The sequence below is a fragment of the Chinchilla lanigera genome, unplaced genomic scaffold (assembly GCF_000276665.1).
Source record: "Chinchilla lanigera isolate Chin_1 unplaced genomic scaffold, ChiLan1.0 scaffold00049, whole genome shotgun sequence".
NCBI lineage: Eukaryota > Metazoa > Chordata > Mammalia > Rodentia > Chinchillidae > Chinchilla > Chinchilla lanigera.
Window position 1 is genome coordinate 10,277,063 of NW_004955450.1, and position 17,435 is coordinate 10,294,497.

The 17,435-nt window shown below is 38.5% G+C and overlaps 2 protein-coding genes across 3 annotated transcripts in view; both read left to right on the plus strand.

Moving 5' to 3' along the window:
• The window catches only part of Clpx (caseinolytic mitochondrial matrix peptidase chaperone subunit), a 33,709-nt gene extending 20,939 nt beyond the window's left edge, over positions 1–12,770 (plus strand). For both annotated transcript variants that reach the window (XM_005393725.2, XM_005393726.2), the window contains 8 exons: positions 3,479–3,655; positions 4,025–4,189; positions 4,974–5,062; positions 6,022–6,186; positions 8,336–8,635; positions 9,155–9,247; positions 11,216–11,322; positions 12,312–12,770. In XM_005393725.2, coding sequence (XP_005393782.1) covers positions 3,479–3,655; positions 4,025–4,189; positions 4,974–5,062; positions 6,022–6,186; positions 8,336–8,635; positions 9,155–9,247; positions 11,216–11,322; positions 12,312–12,402 — 1,187 coding nt within the window. In that variant the 3' untranslated portion in view covers positions 12,403–12,770. The remainder of the gene's footprint in view (positions 1–3,478; positions 3,656–4,024; positions 4,190–4,973; positions 5,063–6,021; positions 6,187–8,335; positions 8,636–9,154; positions 9,248–11,215; positions 11,323–12,311) is intronic.
• Positions 12,771–17,121: 4,351 nt separating this feature from the next.
• Pdcd7 (programmed cell death 7) overlaps positions 17,122–17,435 on the plus strand; it is a gene marked incomplete in the record, with an annotated part of 13,051 nt that continues 12,737 nt past the window's right edge. Inside the window, 1 exon segment of the mRNA XM_013518970.1 lies at positions 17,122–17,435. Within this exon segment, the coding sequence (XP_013374424.1) occupies positions 17,214–17,435 (222 nt within the window).

Here is a 17,435-nt window from a genome sequence, read left to right on the forward strand (position 1 = left end):
GTAAGAAAATTATATTGTCCCTGGTTACTTTTAATTTATGGAAGTACCATATATGGTAAAATTTAAAAATATTACCAGTATAATAGAACTAGAGTATATATAAGAATGTAAGATCTAAATACTAAACTTCTGATGAATGCATAATGTATATTTCATAATCCAAAAATATCAAATATGTAATTAGTACTGTTCTCATGAATTTGGACTGATGATGCCTGAAACTAGCACGTTAGTAAAGAAAATATATAGTGAGTATTTTGAAAGACCTATCATATAATACAGTAGCGATTTAATGTAATTTGAATGTTAACAAGCAACAGTTTTTAAGAATGTGGGTAAAAGGACTTTATGATTACATTAATTGACTTGAAAACAAATACTTAAAAATCTTAAATATAATTTATCATTATGTATAGTTTAATTGTCTTCTGTGTAGGATTTTACTAAAGATTCTAAAGTTTGGATAGTAGGGGCCAGAGATACAGCTTAGTCGCACAAAAAAAAAAAAAAAAATAGAATAAATAAAGTTCGGACATTAGACCAGAATCATATATAAGTAAAAGTCCATTTGAAAATCCTCTTGGAGACCAATGTACAATTCCTAGGCTGACAGAACTTGTTTTTTCTCCTTCACTGAAACATAGTATAGTTTTAAGTTGAGCACCAGGTAACATCCTTGCCTTGCATTTAAGAACTATGTTTTATGAATAAACACTAGGTTGATAGTAGTAATAAGAACACATTCTCCTGTACCACTTAATAAAGCTGTCTGGCACTGTGCTCAGTATTTTTACATATTGTCATTTAATCTCCCCCAACCCTGTGAGACAGAAACTGTTTGCTTCATCTTCATTTTACAGATGAGGTAGCTAAAGGGCAGAAATGTTAAGTAATTCGTCCCTGGCCACACCGCAGATAAGCTGCATGCCATTGACCACTACACCAGGCTGCTCACTGACGTCCTCGTTACAGGGCTGCTTACAGTGAGAGAGGTGTAGGAACGGGGGTTAATCGAAAGGAGAGCCATCTCGTGTATAGTGTGGGGCATCATCTTGTAAAGTGGAACGATAGGTATCAGCTATACCACTTAAATCATTCCAGTTTAACTACTGAGTAAGTTAAATACTTGTACATTTATCATGTGGTCCCATTATAGTTAGTATATCTCTTAATTTTGTTCAAATTATCTAAGTCATTTTTCCCCTTTGGGCAGAGCCAAACTAAAGCCAGGTCCCTTCCTATATTGTCACAATTCTGAATTACATTTTGCCGAAATTAAAAAAAAAAGGCTGGGCATGGTAGCGCACACCTGTAATCCCAGCACTCGGGAGGCTGAGGCAGGAGGATCATTGTGAGTTTGAGACCAGCCTGGGCTACAAAGTGAGCTCAAGGCCAGCCTCAACTGCATAACGAGACCCTGTCTCAAAAAGACCAAAACAAAACAAAACAAAACAAAACAAAAAACCTGCACTATCTTAGTGACAATTTAATTAAACTCATACAAGAAACTAGATTTTCTTGTCTGATTTGGTTTTTAATGAGGCATAACATTGTGAATTATGTACTAATCATTAACTCTCAAATGTAGCACAACCTAAATTCAAATGTTGACTGAACCCCTATTATGATGACTAGAATAAGCCTTTACCTTAAGTATGAAGATGGTTTGAAAATAATAGCCAGGTGGAATGAGATCATTATAAATACATGCTGAACCGTTATTCTGTCTGTTGTTTTAGTTAAAATAATGTTCTGGAGCTATGCGTGGTGGCACATATCTATAACCCCAGCATGCTGGGAGCCTGATGCAGGAGCATCACAATTTTGAACCCAGCTTGACATGTTAGTGATTTAATGAGACCTTGTCTCAAAATAAAGATTTTAAAAAAAGATGGAGGATGTAGCTGAGTGTAAAGGCAGTGGGTTCAGTGTCCAGTACTGCCAGGGGGAAAAAAACCCAAAAAACTGAACAATAAAACATTAAAAAGTACAAATATTCTTAACCCATTTCTTAGAAACAACCTAAAAATAAGACTTAGAAACAAGTAGCCAGGCAAAATCCTGTAATTCCTTCACTCTAGGAGGCTGAGACAGGAGGATCACAAGTTGGACCCCAGCCTGGGCAACATAGCAAGTTGGTGAGACCTTGTTTCAAAAAAAAAGAGCTAGAGATGTAGCTCAGGATGACTCGCTGGATTTAACCCTCAGTACCATGGACGATAAGCAGGAGGAGGAAGTATAAACAAATATATGATCACAGATACTCATTTTTGTAGGGGCCCACCCCATAAATTGATACCTTACCAGCACTATTCTACCTAGTTAAGCATTGTGTCTATGTTAAAGGAACTAGAAAGATTCAGTTGAAATTCAATAAAATTAAAGAGTCAGATGGGACCAGGAATAGTAAAATTTACTATATATGGCCTCCCTGGTATTTGAATCACTTTCAGATGTGGAGGACACTGTAATGGTCCTGTGTTCAGTATTTTCATGTTGTGGATAAGGAAGCAGTTCAGGACAGTTAAAAAGGCTTTTCATAGCCTCATAACCACAAAACAAGAGCACCAAAACTAATTTCCCTAATTCTTAGCACGTTATTTTTTCCTTTTTTCACAGTCCTACTTCTTTTCATTCATAATGAAAAAAAAAATTCCTTTGGTTTAATCTTTAGAGTGCCTTTGAATTAGCTAGGTGCTGGTAAATAGCTGCAATCCCAGCACGTGGGAGGCTCAGCAAGGAGCCCAGCCTGGGATATGGGCTATGTGGCAAGTTGAAGACTACTCTAGACTACATAGCAAGACCCTATTTAAAAAACAAAACAAGCAGGATGTGGTGGCGCAAACTGGGTGTGGTAGCACATGCCTGTAATCCCAGCACTTGGGAGGCTGAGGCAGGAAGATTGTCGTGACTTTGAGGCCAGGCTGGGCTACAAAGTGAGTTCAAGGCCAGCCTGAAATGCATAGTGAAACCCTGTCTCAAAAAGACAAAAAAACAAAAACAAAGGTGCCTCCAAATCAATTTAATTTTTTTCTTGCACCTTCCAACTGTGCGTTTGAAATTGATACCTGGTATTATTGCTGGCTTATAGATTAGGAAGCAGAATCACAAAGTCTGTATGATTTGTCCAACATCATTTGGCTGTTTAGAGACCATGGAAGGCCGCAACCTTAAAGCCTTCTAACTGCTGACACTATTCCCCTTCCATGACACGCCTTCCTTGTTTGAAGAGGATTCCTACACGTTCACATAAATGAGGGTGAAAAGAAACCTTTTCTTGAGGTTCCTTGTATAACCGTGTGTGTTGTACATTTGCCACTGGATACTTTGAAGTTTTCTTTCTTTTTAGATAAGACAGTGTTGAAGTACTTACATTTTTCTAAATGGATGCTTTGTTTTAGCATTTATGGGACTTTTTTTTTTTTTTTTCCAAGTAAATTCAGGTGCAGCTCTAGTAATTCCATTGACTTTTTTTCAGAATTGCTTCAGATTGCAGGAATTAGCCCGCATGGTAATGCTTTAGGAGCATCAATGCAGCAGCAGGTAAATCAACAAATACCTCAGGAGAAACGAGGAGGTGAAGTATTGGATTCTTCCCATGATGACATAAAACTTGAAAAAAGTAATATTTTGCTGCTTGGACCAACTGGGTCAGGTAAATAACTTCTTAGGAAATTTTTATGACTCATTTTTTAGAAACAGAATATAAATGATTCTCTATCCTGTGTGTTATGATGGGGGACTTTGACTCTAAGAACATCTAAGAATGTCTTCTAGAAGTACTGTTGCATTCTTGTTTCAGCTGCAAGCTGATTTGGAAGCATTGGTGGTGTCTTTCTGGCCAGTCCCTAACTTCTTAACAGGAGTAGCAAATGAGACAAACAGATTTGAATGATAGTAGAGAAAAGGTGTACCAGTTAACAACTTTTTATTATATGCTGTTTGGGTTTATTTTGCTTTTCTGTGAAAAATTGTAGCTTAAATATGTTTTTACTAAACCTTTACTTACTGTTTCTGTTTGTAGGTAAAACCCTGCTGGCACAAACTTTAGCTAAATGCCTTGACGTCCCTTTTGCTATATGTGATTGTACGACTTTGACTCAGGCTGGATATGTAGGTGAAGATATTGAATCTGTTATTGCCAAACTGCTCCAGGATGCCAATTATAATGTAGAAAAAGCACAACAAGGTATGTTGTCAGAGTAGTTTGTTTGTCCCCATATTTAGTTTGTTGAAGAAAGTGTCTGCTATTAAGATAATTCTTATTTTGTGTCAAGGGCTAAAATTCTGTTATTTTATAAAAGTGCCTGTGTTACATACTTCCTAGCATACTGATTAAGGGCCATGAATTTGCTTTGTCACTAAGATGGCAGGGTGAAAACAGCCCAAGTTCTCATATTGTTGGGTTCTTAATACGGTCATTGCTGTTCTTATTCTAAGTCCCCTCTAGACTCCTAATGCTGGGTTAAGGTAAGAGTGGGGACCTGGGTAAGGGCAGGAGAGCACAGAAAGGATGAGTCTAGAAACAGTTTAGCCTCTTGACCTATAGGATGTCATAGATGCTGTTTTTCCTTTATCATCTGTACTTACATACGTGAAGAGCGTGACCTCTTTGTGTCCGGATTCCTTTATGGAAGAATATGCATGGAAAAGAGTAAGCTGATGCTTTGCTAGTACCAACCGTGCGTATACCTCATGCTTCCACACTGTATCTCAGTTTTCTGTGATAACGGGGTAGATACCTGTTGTCATACCATATTTGAATGTTCTATAGAATAAATTCCAAAAAAAAAAAAAGAATAAATTCTAAAATAATTGCATAAAATGATGAGAGAAATAATATATATTTAAAATATGAAACCATTGTATTTTTAAATATAAAAACGAGTGACATTGCCATCTGGTCTTTTAAGTTGAGACTGTCTTGTGTTTATCTTTTTCATATTATGAATAGAATCCTTTTTAAATTATAGGAATTGTCTTTCTGGATGAAGTAGATAAGATTGGCAGTGTGCCAGGCATTCATCAGTTACGGGATGTAGGTGGAGAAGGCGTTCAGCAAGTAAGCAGTTGAATATTTTGTTCAAGCCCACTAAAAGGAGGGGAATACATCAACCTCCCAATATTGTACGTTTGGTTTCACATTCAATTAGATTCTGTTTTGTTTATTTCTTTCACCCTATACTTCACATACCATTTAAAAATAGTTTGGATCTTAAAAGAAAGTTATTAGTGATTTTAAATACAAATTATCTTTCTTAGGAAGTTAAAAATATTTTGAAGAACAGAAAAAAAATTTAATCTTTGTTGTTTTTATTCCTCAAAGGCCCAGTTAAAAATGTCTGGAAGGAAAAAAAAATTGTCTAGAAGAGTCTTGAAAGTTCTGGTTCTAACTAGATAGAAATAAACTATACATGCATTTTATTCCTTCCACATAGTTAGAAGATAAGTATAAAATAAAGTTTCATTCCTTGGAGTCATAATTAAAATCATAATAATCTGCTAGCCAGTTTAACTTTTTATAGTAACTAATGAAATAAGTTAATGGGTGAAGAAAATTGCTTTGTCTTTTTTGACATACATACAAAGGTATGATTGCATTTATAAAATGTGCTGGATAATTTTTTTTAATGAAGGCGTCTTAAAATGTAGGTAATTCTCAAAGTTTAACACAACACTGGAAGTAGGGTACAATTTTTATTTATGTTCAAATTATGAATGTTCCTACCATATTTGGATACCATAATTCTGTCTTTACGTCAGTTGTAACTTTTTAGATTGACTCTTCCTCAATACAGTGTATCTGGAGTCCTGTAACCACTTCAGATAAGTTTATGAATTACTAATGTGATAAGGGGAGTTGATTTTCATGGTCGTTAGAGGAATGTGGGATTTTCATTAGTTAAAGTTCATTGACCATAACCACAACCACGTATTATTTTCCACATTGAATCCCATTTTCTAAAGCACAATATTACACTTAAATTTGGTAACTTTATAAATCATTCACTCTTTTTTTAGGGTTTATTAAAACTTCTAGAAGGCACAATAGTCAATGTTCCAGAAAAGAATTCCCGGAAGTTACGTGGAGAAACAGTTCAAGTTGATACAACAAACGTCCTGTTTGTGGCATCTGGTGCTTTCAACGGTTTAGACAGAATCATCAGCAGGAGAAAAAATGAAAAGGTACATTTTTCTGAGGGCCCACTCAGAAACGGAAATACAGAGGCTGGGCGCTTAGTTTTTGCTCCCATTTCTACTGGCTGCCAGTCATTGGGTTTTCTTAAAGCACATCATATTTCTAGTTGTTGTTCCAATTTTAGAGTAGTAAGTTACAGGATTTCAAAGTAGCATTGATATGTGGACATTTGAAAAATAGTAGTTGAACTCAGTTTTGTGTTTTGTCTAAGGCTCTTATTGGTTGAGATAGTTGCTGTATCAAGAAAATTTCTATTCATTCCTCCTGCCCAGTTCTTTGTGCCCAAGAGTACAATATTTAATACCTATATTTCAGTCCTATGTATGAAACATGAAATTGTTCACAGTTCTGTTATTCCTTTCTCATGACTTCCTCTAGCTCAATGTCTGTCAGCAAATACCTGTTTTATCATAAAGGTTCAGATTGTTAAGTGATCAGGTGATTCCTCTGTGAAGATTTTCGTGGTCACCTGTCTCCCTAGCCTGTGGATTTCACCCCAGAACATGCTTCTTCTTTACCAGTGCCACAGATCCTGTACAGTCACCTGAGCCTGTACCTGTGACCCTGTAGTGCCCTCACGTATTCTCCCTCTGAATAAACCCCTGTAGGGTAACAGCTTCTTCAGGTATATAGCCTCAGTTTTTATAATGTTGAAAGTATTAATATATATTTGTATAAAATGAATGTGTATATATACTTAGTACTGCGTGTAGTGTTTAATAAATCTTAAAATTCTTGAATGAGAGGTATTTTGCTTTCTGAAGCGCTGCCTGCCCCTGTGCACTATTCTGTAGAGAATCAGAGGAACAGTGTCTCGTTTTGCTCAGGCTGCTGTAATAAAATAACACAGACTAGGTGGCTTATGAACAATAGAAATTTATTTCTTACGATTCTGGAGCTTGGAAAATCAAAGATTAAGGCACCAGCAAATCCAGTATCTGATGAAGATGTGTGTCCTCACAGTGGTTATCATCTCACGGTAACTGCATATGGCAGAGAGGCCAGGGCTCTCTCTGGGGTCTGTTTATAAGAGCACTAATCCTGTTGGTTTATGACTTAATCACCTCCCAAAGGGTTCATCTCTCAATACCATTACCTATATTACCAATACCTAATAACATACCATACTGTTAAGAGTTTGTATTTCAGCATAAGAATTTTGGGGAGACACCAGCATTCAGTGCAAAGCAAACTAATTTTTAGTTTAGAGTTTGGACTATGTTCTCACAGAGTGTGTGCTTCTCTTGTGTTTTGTTTTTTTTTGTTTGGTTTTTCTTTGGTCTTTTTGAGACGGGGTCTCACTATGCAGTTCAGGCTGGCCTTGAGCTCACTTTTTAGCCCAGGCTGGTCTCGAACTCACAATGATCCTCCTGCCTCAGCCTCCCCAGTGTTGGGATTACAGGCGTGTGCCACCACACCCAGCTTCTTGTACTTTTGATGAAAGCTGTATGATATGTGAAAATCAAACTTTCTAACAGATGACTGGAGTATAGTTCTCTTATGTTGACTGTAGCAAGCTGCATACTCCTTTCAGTACTTAGCCTTTTCAGCAAAGTTAGTGTTCTTATTTGATGTCATTCTCACATGTTTCTTATAAAAGTGTGAATTACTCTCATTTGAGGTTGTGTACAGCCTCTTATCATGATTTTAGTAGAATTGTGAATGAATTTTATAAGGCTGTTTATTCTATAGGCATTACCCTTTTTTGCAGTACTATATACTTAATTTTGATTATGAAAAAATTACTGTCTGTTTTCATTTCACACTTCTTCCGTCTTCTAGAATAGTTGTCTAGAGGTCTTGGATAAGCCCTACAGCCTCATTATATGAGTTCCAAGAGACTTCCCTTACTAGTTCTTACCTATTTCTGCTAGAGTTCATTCTGAGAGTCAATTGTCATGTAGTGGTTCTCAGTTCTGAAGGCAGACAGACATGGGTTAAAATTTTGGCTTTGCCACTTAGAGCTGTAAGGCCTTGGTCAAAGTGTTTTACTTCCATAAACCTGTTTTATATCTTTGTAAAACATGAATAGTATCAGAACTTTCTTTATAGAGTTGTTGCAAAAACATGAAATGTGCGTGTAAAGTTCTTAGTACAGTGCAACTTTATTTATAATGTGCATCCTTTCTTTGGCAGTACCTGGGATTTGGAACACCATCTAATCTGGGAAAAGGCAGAAGGGCTGCAGCTGCTGCAGACCTTGCTAACATAAGTGGGGAGTCAAATACTCACCAAGACATTGAAGAAAAAGATCGATTATTACGTCATGTGGAAGCCAGAGATCTTATTGAGTTCGGCATGATTCCTGAGTTTGTGGGACGGTTGCCTGTGGTGGTTCCTTTGCATAGCCTGGATGAGAAAACACTCGTACAAATACTAACTGAGCCACGGAATGCTGTCATTCCTCAGTACCAGGCCTTATTCAGCATGGATAAGGTCAGATTCTTATTTTTCATAGTTAATTTATTATTTTCTTGCCAGTGAAATTCTATGTAAATTAGCCGGACAGATTAAAGACAGATCCTGCCCCTTCCTCACTAAGTGTGGATCTAGGAGACCAGGGATGCACATTATATCGCATCACATTAGACATATAGGAGTTGGTTTTATCTTTCTTGAATTAAAATCATCACTATAATATGAGGTCCAAGGATACATAAGAGAAATGACATCACTAACCTCCCTCAGCCTCTCTAAGCCAAGTACACAGGGTTGTCCTTTGAGCCTCGTTACTCTAAATGCTTTTTTGTGACACACTGTGTATACTTCTGTCAGTGTAAACCTTTAGTAGCTCCCTGTCTACATTCCTGTGGCAAACACCCAGAGGTCACTCTAGCTCACACACCCAATCAGCAGCGTAAGTTTGAGGTTTCTGAATGTGTTAAATGCTGTATGATTACATTAGGAAAACATCAAGGATTAGGTAAGGTCTCATTTCTTTTTAATCTATTGTAGTGTGAACTGAATGTTACTGAGGATGCTTTAAAAGCCATAGCTAGATTGGCACTAGAACGAAAAACAGGTGCTCGAGGCCTTCGGTCCATTATGGTGAGTTGGCATTACTCTAAAAACTACTAGATTATTTTTTGATCTCAGTTTTGAGAATATTAAACTTCCATTTTTCTTTTGGAAATTTATCTAGAGGATTAGCATAGAGGTGGTGGTGGAGAGTAACGGGATTTTATTTTGTTTCCAGAAAGATACTTTGGTGTTGGGGGTATAGCTCAGTGTTTAAGCATGTGCTAAGTGCCTGTGAGGACGTGGGTTCAGTTCCCAGCACCAAAACAAAAACAAAAGAGATACAAATGTGAGCTGAGCATGTATCTAGCATGTACAAAGCCTTGGGTTTGACCCCTAGTACCACCGAGAAAGGAAAAAAGGAACCGTACGTAGGGTGTTTGCATCAGAGGACATTCGTATGTTCCGACAGAAAATCAGGATCATGGAAAGGAGAATTTGAGGAAATTCTATGTAGGCTTTTGTGTTTTGCAATACTAGGAATTGAACCCAGGGCATCATACGTGCTAGAGAAGCTCCCTGCCACAGAGGTACACCCAAAACCCTTTAAAGATTTTGTTTTGACGTGGGTTTTGGTGAATTACCCAGGCTGGCATTTGAAGGTGCGGTCCTTTCTCAGCCTCCAGAGTAACTGGGATTATAAGCAGCACCACCATGGTTGGCCTCTACATAGACTTTTGACTAAACCCAGAGCCCTTTCTTAGACCTATTGAAATCCTCATTTTTATTTGCTTGTTTGAAAGTAAATTGTAGATAGCATAACATTTTACCCCTCTGTTCTCAGTATGGTATAAAGTCACTTTTTAATTTTGTTGCAGATCCTAGAGACTTATTTCCCTGCTACTAACCACTCTTTTTGAGTTTTTTCCCCTGCCCCACCCCCAGTCTGGCTGTACAGTGAATTACTGTTTATTTACCTGTTCCCAAAGCAACCCCATGTACCTATTTCCTTGTAAGAATTGCACTGCTATCACTTTGCTCCTCTCAGTAGGCTTCTGATTGGAACTATATGAGATTATACTCTTTCAAGAGGGCCTAGAATTTATAAACATGCAAGCTAGAAGAATAGGTAATATAGTTGACATTTAAATTAAGTTTGACATACTCATTTTTCTTTAGATAGGGTATAACTCAGCCCTTACCTATAGGCAAAGCTAGTTTCCTATAGTGAATAATTTTATATCTGCTGTAGCATTTGAGACAAGTGTTCATTGAAGTTATAGTTTGACACTGAAGACCTTTGCAGAGATCATTTAGGATCACTCTTTCAAACTAAGGAATGCCGGTTGAACAGTCCCTCAGTCAGAGAGTAATCCAGAAATGCCTCTTAAGAAAGAGCTGAGTCTGAACCTAGAGTCTTTTTGTAAGACAGGGTCTTGTGATGTAGCCCAGATTGGCCTTGAGCTGGCCATCCTCATGCCTCACTCTCCCAGTGTCAGGATTACAGGCATGCATCCCCACTGTAGTCCTTTTGTATATGCGTGTTGGCCCAAATAGGTAGAACCCCAGACTGATAGTTTATTTATAAAATAACTTTCGTGAATTTAGTTAGAAGCTGTTTGTATATAAAGAATATGAAAATTTTTCGTCTACTTCAGTTATCAGCTATAAAAACTTCATATTTCTTGAGTGAATGGGCTTACTTGGCCTATAGAATGAAAGTATTTTGTGCCAGGGGCAGTGGTGCACACCTAAAATCCTAGCTACTTGGAAGGCCAAGACAGGAAGATCATAAGATTTAGGCCAGCCTCAGCTGGCAACTTAGCAACTTAGCAAGACCTTGTCTCAAAATTTTAAAAGCGTGGAATATAATTTAGTGATAGAGCCTCCCTGGGTTTGCTGATTTTTTTTTTTGGTACTGGGAATTGAATTTAGGACCTTGCACTTGCCAGGCAGGCACTGTGCCACTGAGCTATATGCCCAGCCCTTGATCTGTAGTGTTTTAAAAAATTTCATAATTTCTTTTCCATGTAATTCATTACTTTTTATAATCTCTAGGAAAAGCTGTTATTAGAACCAATGTTTGAAGTCCCTAACTCTGATATTGTGTGTGTGGAAGTTGACAAAGAAGTAGTAGAAGGAAAAAAGGAGCCAGGATACATTCGGTAATGTATTTTCCATCCAAAACAGATCTAAAATTTAAGATCCTTATTGTTTAAATAGGATCTTAAAAGTTGTGTGATAATCCTTGCTTTGTAAGACAAGTAAAAATTGCATGAGTTTTCTATAGAAAAATCTAATTTGGGTTTATAGAATAATATTTTGTAAATCTTTTTGAAAACTGATCTTCAGAATTAGCCTCCACTTTTTTCCTCTAAGGAAAAAGTATCAAAAGTGACTTAAAAATAGTAAAAATTAAGACCTTAAAATTCACTTCACTGATTTCCTAATTGATAAATGAGTTTTTCTCAACATCTTTCATAAGTACAAAATGTTTCCATTTCTTCTCTCAGTAGTTTTATACCAGTTGACAAATTCAACACATCCACTGCCTCGTTTGCCTGTTCCAGGAATCAGCCTACTTTCTTCCAAAGAGCTAATTACTTTAGGGCCATAGATTCTCTAGTGCAGCTACTCAAAACTGCCTGCATAGCACAAAAGCAGCTACGGACAATGTGTAAATGAACAATCATTACTGGGTGTGGTGGCTCATGCCTGTAATCCTAGCACTTGGGAGGCTGAGGCAGGAGGATCACTGCGAGTTCGAGTTCGAGGCTAGCTTGGGCTACAAAGTGAGTTCAAGACCAGCCCAAGCTGCATAGTGAGAGCCTGTCTCAAAGAAAAAGAACAAACATGTCTTTATTCCACTAAGTCTTTATTTACAAAAATAGGCAATAGGCTGGATTTGGCTTGTAAGTTGCAGTTTATCTCACCAACAAATCTGTTAGGGAAAATGCTGGGAAATCTCCTTGTAACTCTGTGGGGTAGTTTGTTACCCATATTTCACCACTAGTACTCTTTAATGTCAAAAATGCTCTTAAATTTTTTATTTTTGTACTTTTAGCTAAGGGGATTAATTTACTCTTTTGAGTCTAGAAATATGTTTAACTCTAGTTTCTGTTTAAAAAACAAACACTGGATTTTCCTATTACAGGGCTCCAGCAAAAGAATCCTCTGAGGAGGAGTATGACTCTGGAGTGGAGGAAGAAGGGTGGCCTCGCCAAGCAGATGCTGCGAACAGCTAAGCGCGCCGATGCCTGTCCTGTATATAAAGCTTCCCCTTCTCTTGTTTAGGGTCGTAACTGTTTCTGCAGTCTGACATTAAAGGCATTGAGTCAATCTGGGATATTGTACATGGTCAGAAGCCTTTAGGATAAGAATCAGATCATGTATATTATTGTAACATCACATTGATTTATACAGAGGACATTATGTGGGCTTTAATGACATATTTAGAGATAAAATGTACATTATTTTGGTTCAGTTTTTTTAAAAATATGCTTTAACAAAATTCTTAGGAATTCTTTTAAGCAATGCAGGTGTTAAAATAACTGGATTTTACAATAATGTTACTCTACAAATGGGAAAATAAATTCTTTACAATTGAACATTGGGATACCATTCTTCTTCTTTTTTTATTTTTGGAGATAGGGTTTCACTATGCAGCATAGACTGGCCTTGAACTCACTTTGTAACCCTGGCTGGCCTCAAACTGGTGATCCTCCTGCCTCTGCATGCTGAGTACTGGGATTACAGGTGTGTGCCATCACACCCAGCCTGGGATGCCATTCTTTATTGTTACCTATTTTCTATCCACATTCCTTCCCTGAAAATACTAGAATTCTATTCATCTTAAAAATTGGACCAGGTTGTTTCCCAATAGTTTAAAATGTCATGGGAAAACACCCTAAAGTATTTTGGATGATTGTTTGGCACTTTGTAAAAATACAGAGCTTGTTGTTTTGTTTTGTCGTTTGGTAGTAGACATTAAATTCTTTGGCTTTGCAGAGCAAAGAAAATCTGTTCTTATCAGCCAAAGGGAATGTGTTCCTGCTCACTTACAAGATATTAATCCTTGTTATATAGCAAAACTAAAAATTGGGGGATTGACTTATCAATGAAAATTTTATCATTTGATTCCATAAATAGTAAACTATTTGGATATTCCAAGCATTTTTCCTTTCTTTCCATGATGATGTAAATTTCTATATTATTCAGTTCAGACTCATTTGAAATTGTTTAAATCAGTACCTTTAAGTATTTGTTTCTGGTTTTTTGGCTTCTAGAATCTTGAGTTTTTCTTTTATCCAGTTTTTCTTGGGAAACAAACCTTAAACTATTAGCAAATTCTAAATCCTTTTGAAAGTTGGGCTATGCTAGCTGTAATAAATGAGATAAAAGGTACCTATTTATAGCTGGAGTAGAACTGGAATTGCATTTTTAAGCCTGGAACAGAAACAGTTTTTTACGGTCCCTAGTAAATAGTTCAGGTTTTCCTCGTGAAGTCTTTCACATTATAACTTTATTCATTACCTTCCTCTGACAGCATCATTTTCCTTTTTGTAGAGTGAAAATTGGAGTACTTTTAGTATATTAAAGGAAAAACTCCAGAGACAGACTGGGAGACATTTTAGTTACTGCAACGTACATTGGTTTTGGAAGTTGTTAACAAAGCATAATTAATATTTCTAAATCAAACACAACTGAGTATAAGTACACTTTATATTTTGGAACTTAAGTTTTGCATTTGAATAAAACAAAAGGACTAAGTGAGAGCCATGGTGGTGTAGTGTGTCCACAGTGCAGCCATGCAGGAGCGCTGCACTGACTCACGGGAACAGGGACGGCAGAGCTGTGGGATTTTTAAAGAGCATGGTGTCATTTGAGCTGCTTAACCAGGGATTGGCTGATCCTTTGCACTTCCAGGTCTCTGTAATTTCTCCTAGTTCTAGGGGGTTCCACAAAGTTCTGTTACAGTTTATGTTTAGCATTATTGAAAATCGTTACTTAAATGTTCTTCATGGTGCCTGACTGACTTGGGACACAGACCAGTCTTTTCCAGAACCTTACGATTCAGACTTCGGTGCATTGTAATGGTGGTGAGGTAGGTACTGGAGATCATGGCCCGGATGGGTCTGGAAGAACAAGTAACATTATAAAGATGTCTGTTATCCCTAAATTAAGTCATAAATTTAATATTCCAGTAAAAATACCATATTGTTAAAGTTAAAGTGAGGCAGGCTAACTCTTCAGGTGATGAAACTGAAGCCCGGAGGGGTAAAGTGGCTTTCCCAAGCTCAGAGAATTAGTACGTGGCAGAATCAGGACTTCACTGGTTTCAGAGCTCCTGCTCTTAACACACATACTAAAGAAGAACAAAGAGGAGTTGCCTCTGTGATTTTAAAGACATAACACTTTAAAAACATGAGTGCGTACCAGTGCATGAATGAGTGGCCAGGTCAGTGGAAAAGAATGTAAAAGTCTATAATGGATCCAACATACAGGGGAATTTAATACGAGAAAAATGTAACATTTCAAATTAGGAAAAGGGAGAATCTTCAATAAATGGTAGTGACAACCCAGTCGCCCTCTGGGGAATGCAGAGCTGTATAATTAATTTTAAGCTAAAACAAGCTTTTAAGTATTATCTAGTATCAGGTTTCTGGGAAGTTTGAAAAGTCCCATAGGAGAGGGCTCAGGCTTTCTGATTATTTCTGTAGTATGAGCCAAGAGGTCGCTGTCCTCAAGCTAAAGAACCCTTTTAACTTACCTTACTATCCTCAGCTCTTGGCATGGAAAGTGATTAATAAATATTTGATGAAAATATAAAATGGGCCAGGCGTGGTTGTGCATGCTTGTAATCCCAGGGTGAGGAAGGAGGATCTCCATGAGTTTGAGACTGGCCTGGGCTACGTAGTGAGTTCAAGGCCAGCCTGAACTAGAGCAAGATTCTGTCTGAAAAAAGAGAGTATAAAATGGGGTATGTCCATCATCTAGTTCCTTTCTCAGACTAACAGTACTTTGAAACACAAATATATCTGAGAACGTAGCCCTGTGATAGAGTGTTTATGTAGCATGTGCAAGGCTCTGGGTTTCATCCCTGCACTGCAAAAAGAAAAGGAAATATCTAATCATAATACTGTAGCAACTAGATATCCATACAAAGAAAAAAGGAACTTGATCCACCTAAAAGGCTCACACCTTATACAAAAACTAGCTCAAAGTAGACCACAGGCTTAAATACATAAAAGCTTATAAAACTTGCATAAGTTTTGAGTGAGACCCTTCTCAAAATTTTTCAAAAAGACTGAAGATATAGCTAATGCTCCAGGGTTCAATCACAGTCCCACACATGTGCACACACATAAAGATTTGAAAAACACTTCAGTGAAATGGTTGTACTGATGGCAGACAAGCACATGAGGTGTTCAACATGATTAGCAATGAAGGAAGTGTGAAAATGACTAACATCACTGTGCATCCATTTAGGATGTCTGAAATAAGTAAAAACCTGACATGCTTATGAAAATGAAGAGAAAAAAATCCTCTGTATATTGTTGGTATGGATGTAAAAAAGTATACCCACACTGGGAAACAATTGGGCAGCTTCTTTAAAAACCAAACATGTAACTACCATATTACCCAGTAATTGTGCTCCTGGGCATTCATCCCAGAGGAATGAAGGTTGGTGCGCGCATGTGTACACACACACACACACACAGACACACACACCTGTATAAAAATGTTCACAGCAGCTTTATTCGTAAAGCTGGAAGTGACCCCCAAATCCTGCAGCAGGCAAATGGTTAAACAATGTGGAACAGCTACATGGTGGAACGGTACTGCCCAGCAGTGAAAAGGGAACGGAATTCGTGGACAGTGTGGATGACTTTCCAGAGGGTGGTGATGATGATTCCATTTACATCCTGTGCTTTTGAAAGGATGAAGTTACAGAAATTAGAATGAATCAGTGGTTGCTAAGAATGAAGGAGAAAGGGGGGGGGTAAAGAAGCATGGTCATAAAAGGACAAAGGAGGAACTGGTAGTGATGGAATGTTCTATATTTTGACTCAATGTCAGTATTTTGGTTCTGATATACTGCAGTTTTGCAGGATATTGCCATTACAGGGAACGGGTCATGATCTCTGTTTGAGGTGTTTTTTGTTGTTGTTGTTGTTGTTGTTTTGTTGTTGTTTTTCTCCAGTACCGGGAACCGAACTCACGACCTTGCGCTTGCCAGGCAGGCGCTTTGCAGCTGAGCTAAATCCCCAGCCCCTTGAGGTGTTTTTTTTTTTTTTTTTTTAAGGTCTCCCTGTGTAGCGCAGGGTGTGCTCCAACTCCCAGTGAGCCTGCCTCAGGCTCTCGAGTGCTAGGATTGATTACAGGCTTGCGCCACCACACCAGGCCCCAGTCTGCAGCTGTCTCAAAATTGTTTACTCTTAAAAATACAATCAAGCCAAGTTTAGGTTTTCTGTGCTCTGTGCGCACCGGCTTTCTTTCACATATCCTACACATATCCCTATCTGCTAGCATATTCTCTTCCCATCCGAACTGTGCTTCCTTCCCTATTTAACTATTTATTCTTTGGATCTGACTGAAACCTCCAATGCTTAGGACAACTTTCCCCAACGCCTAAGTCAGATACTTATCATTACACGTCCACATTTGTCTGCATGAGTACCTGATTAATGCGTTTTCCCTACTACACAGGTTGTTGCACAGTATTTTTTTTTTTTTTTTGGTCTCTGAGACAGGGTCTTGCAGTTCAGGCTGGCCTTGAGCTCACTTTGTAGCCCAGGCTGGCCTGGAACTCGCAGTGATCCTCTTGCTTCAGCCTCGAGAGTGCTGGGATTACAGGCTTGTGCTACCAGCCCCGCTCTCGTAGTATTTTAAATTGAAGGATCAAAAGTGGAATTGACACCCAATCCTGCGCTGCGCTTCCTGCCGGGCGTGTCGCAAGGGGTCGCGCGTGGTAATACGTCACTTCCTCCCGGAAGACGCTCCGGAAGAGCCGCTGGAGGTTCCTGTCACTTCTCAGAGCTTATCCATCCGCAAGATGGCCCTGCCGCCCTTCTTCGCCCCGGCTCGCCCCGGCCTGCTGCCCCCGCAGCCACCGCCTCCCGCTCCTTTCGGCTGCCCGCCACCGCCGCTGCCCTCCCCAGCTTTCCCGCCGCCCCTTCCCCAGCGGCCCGGCCCTTTTCCGGGGGCCTCCGCCCCTTTCCTCCAGCCTTCGCTGGCTCTGCAACCCCGAGCCCCCGCGGAAGCCTCCCGCCGCGGC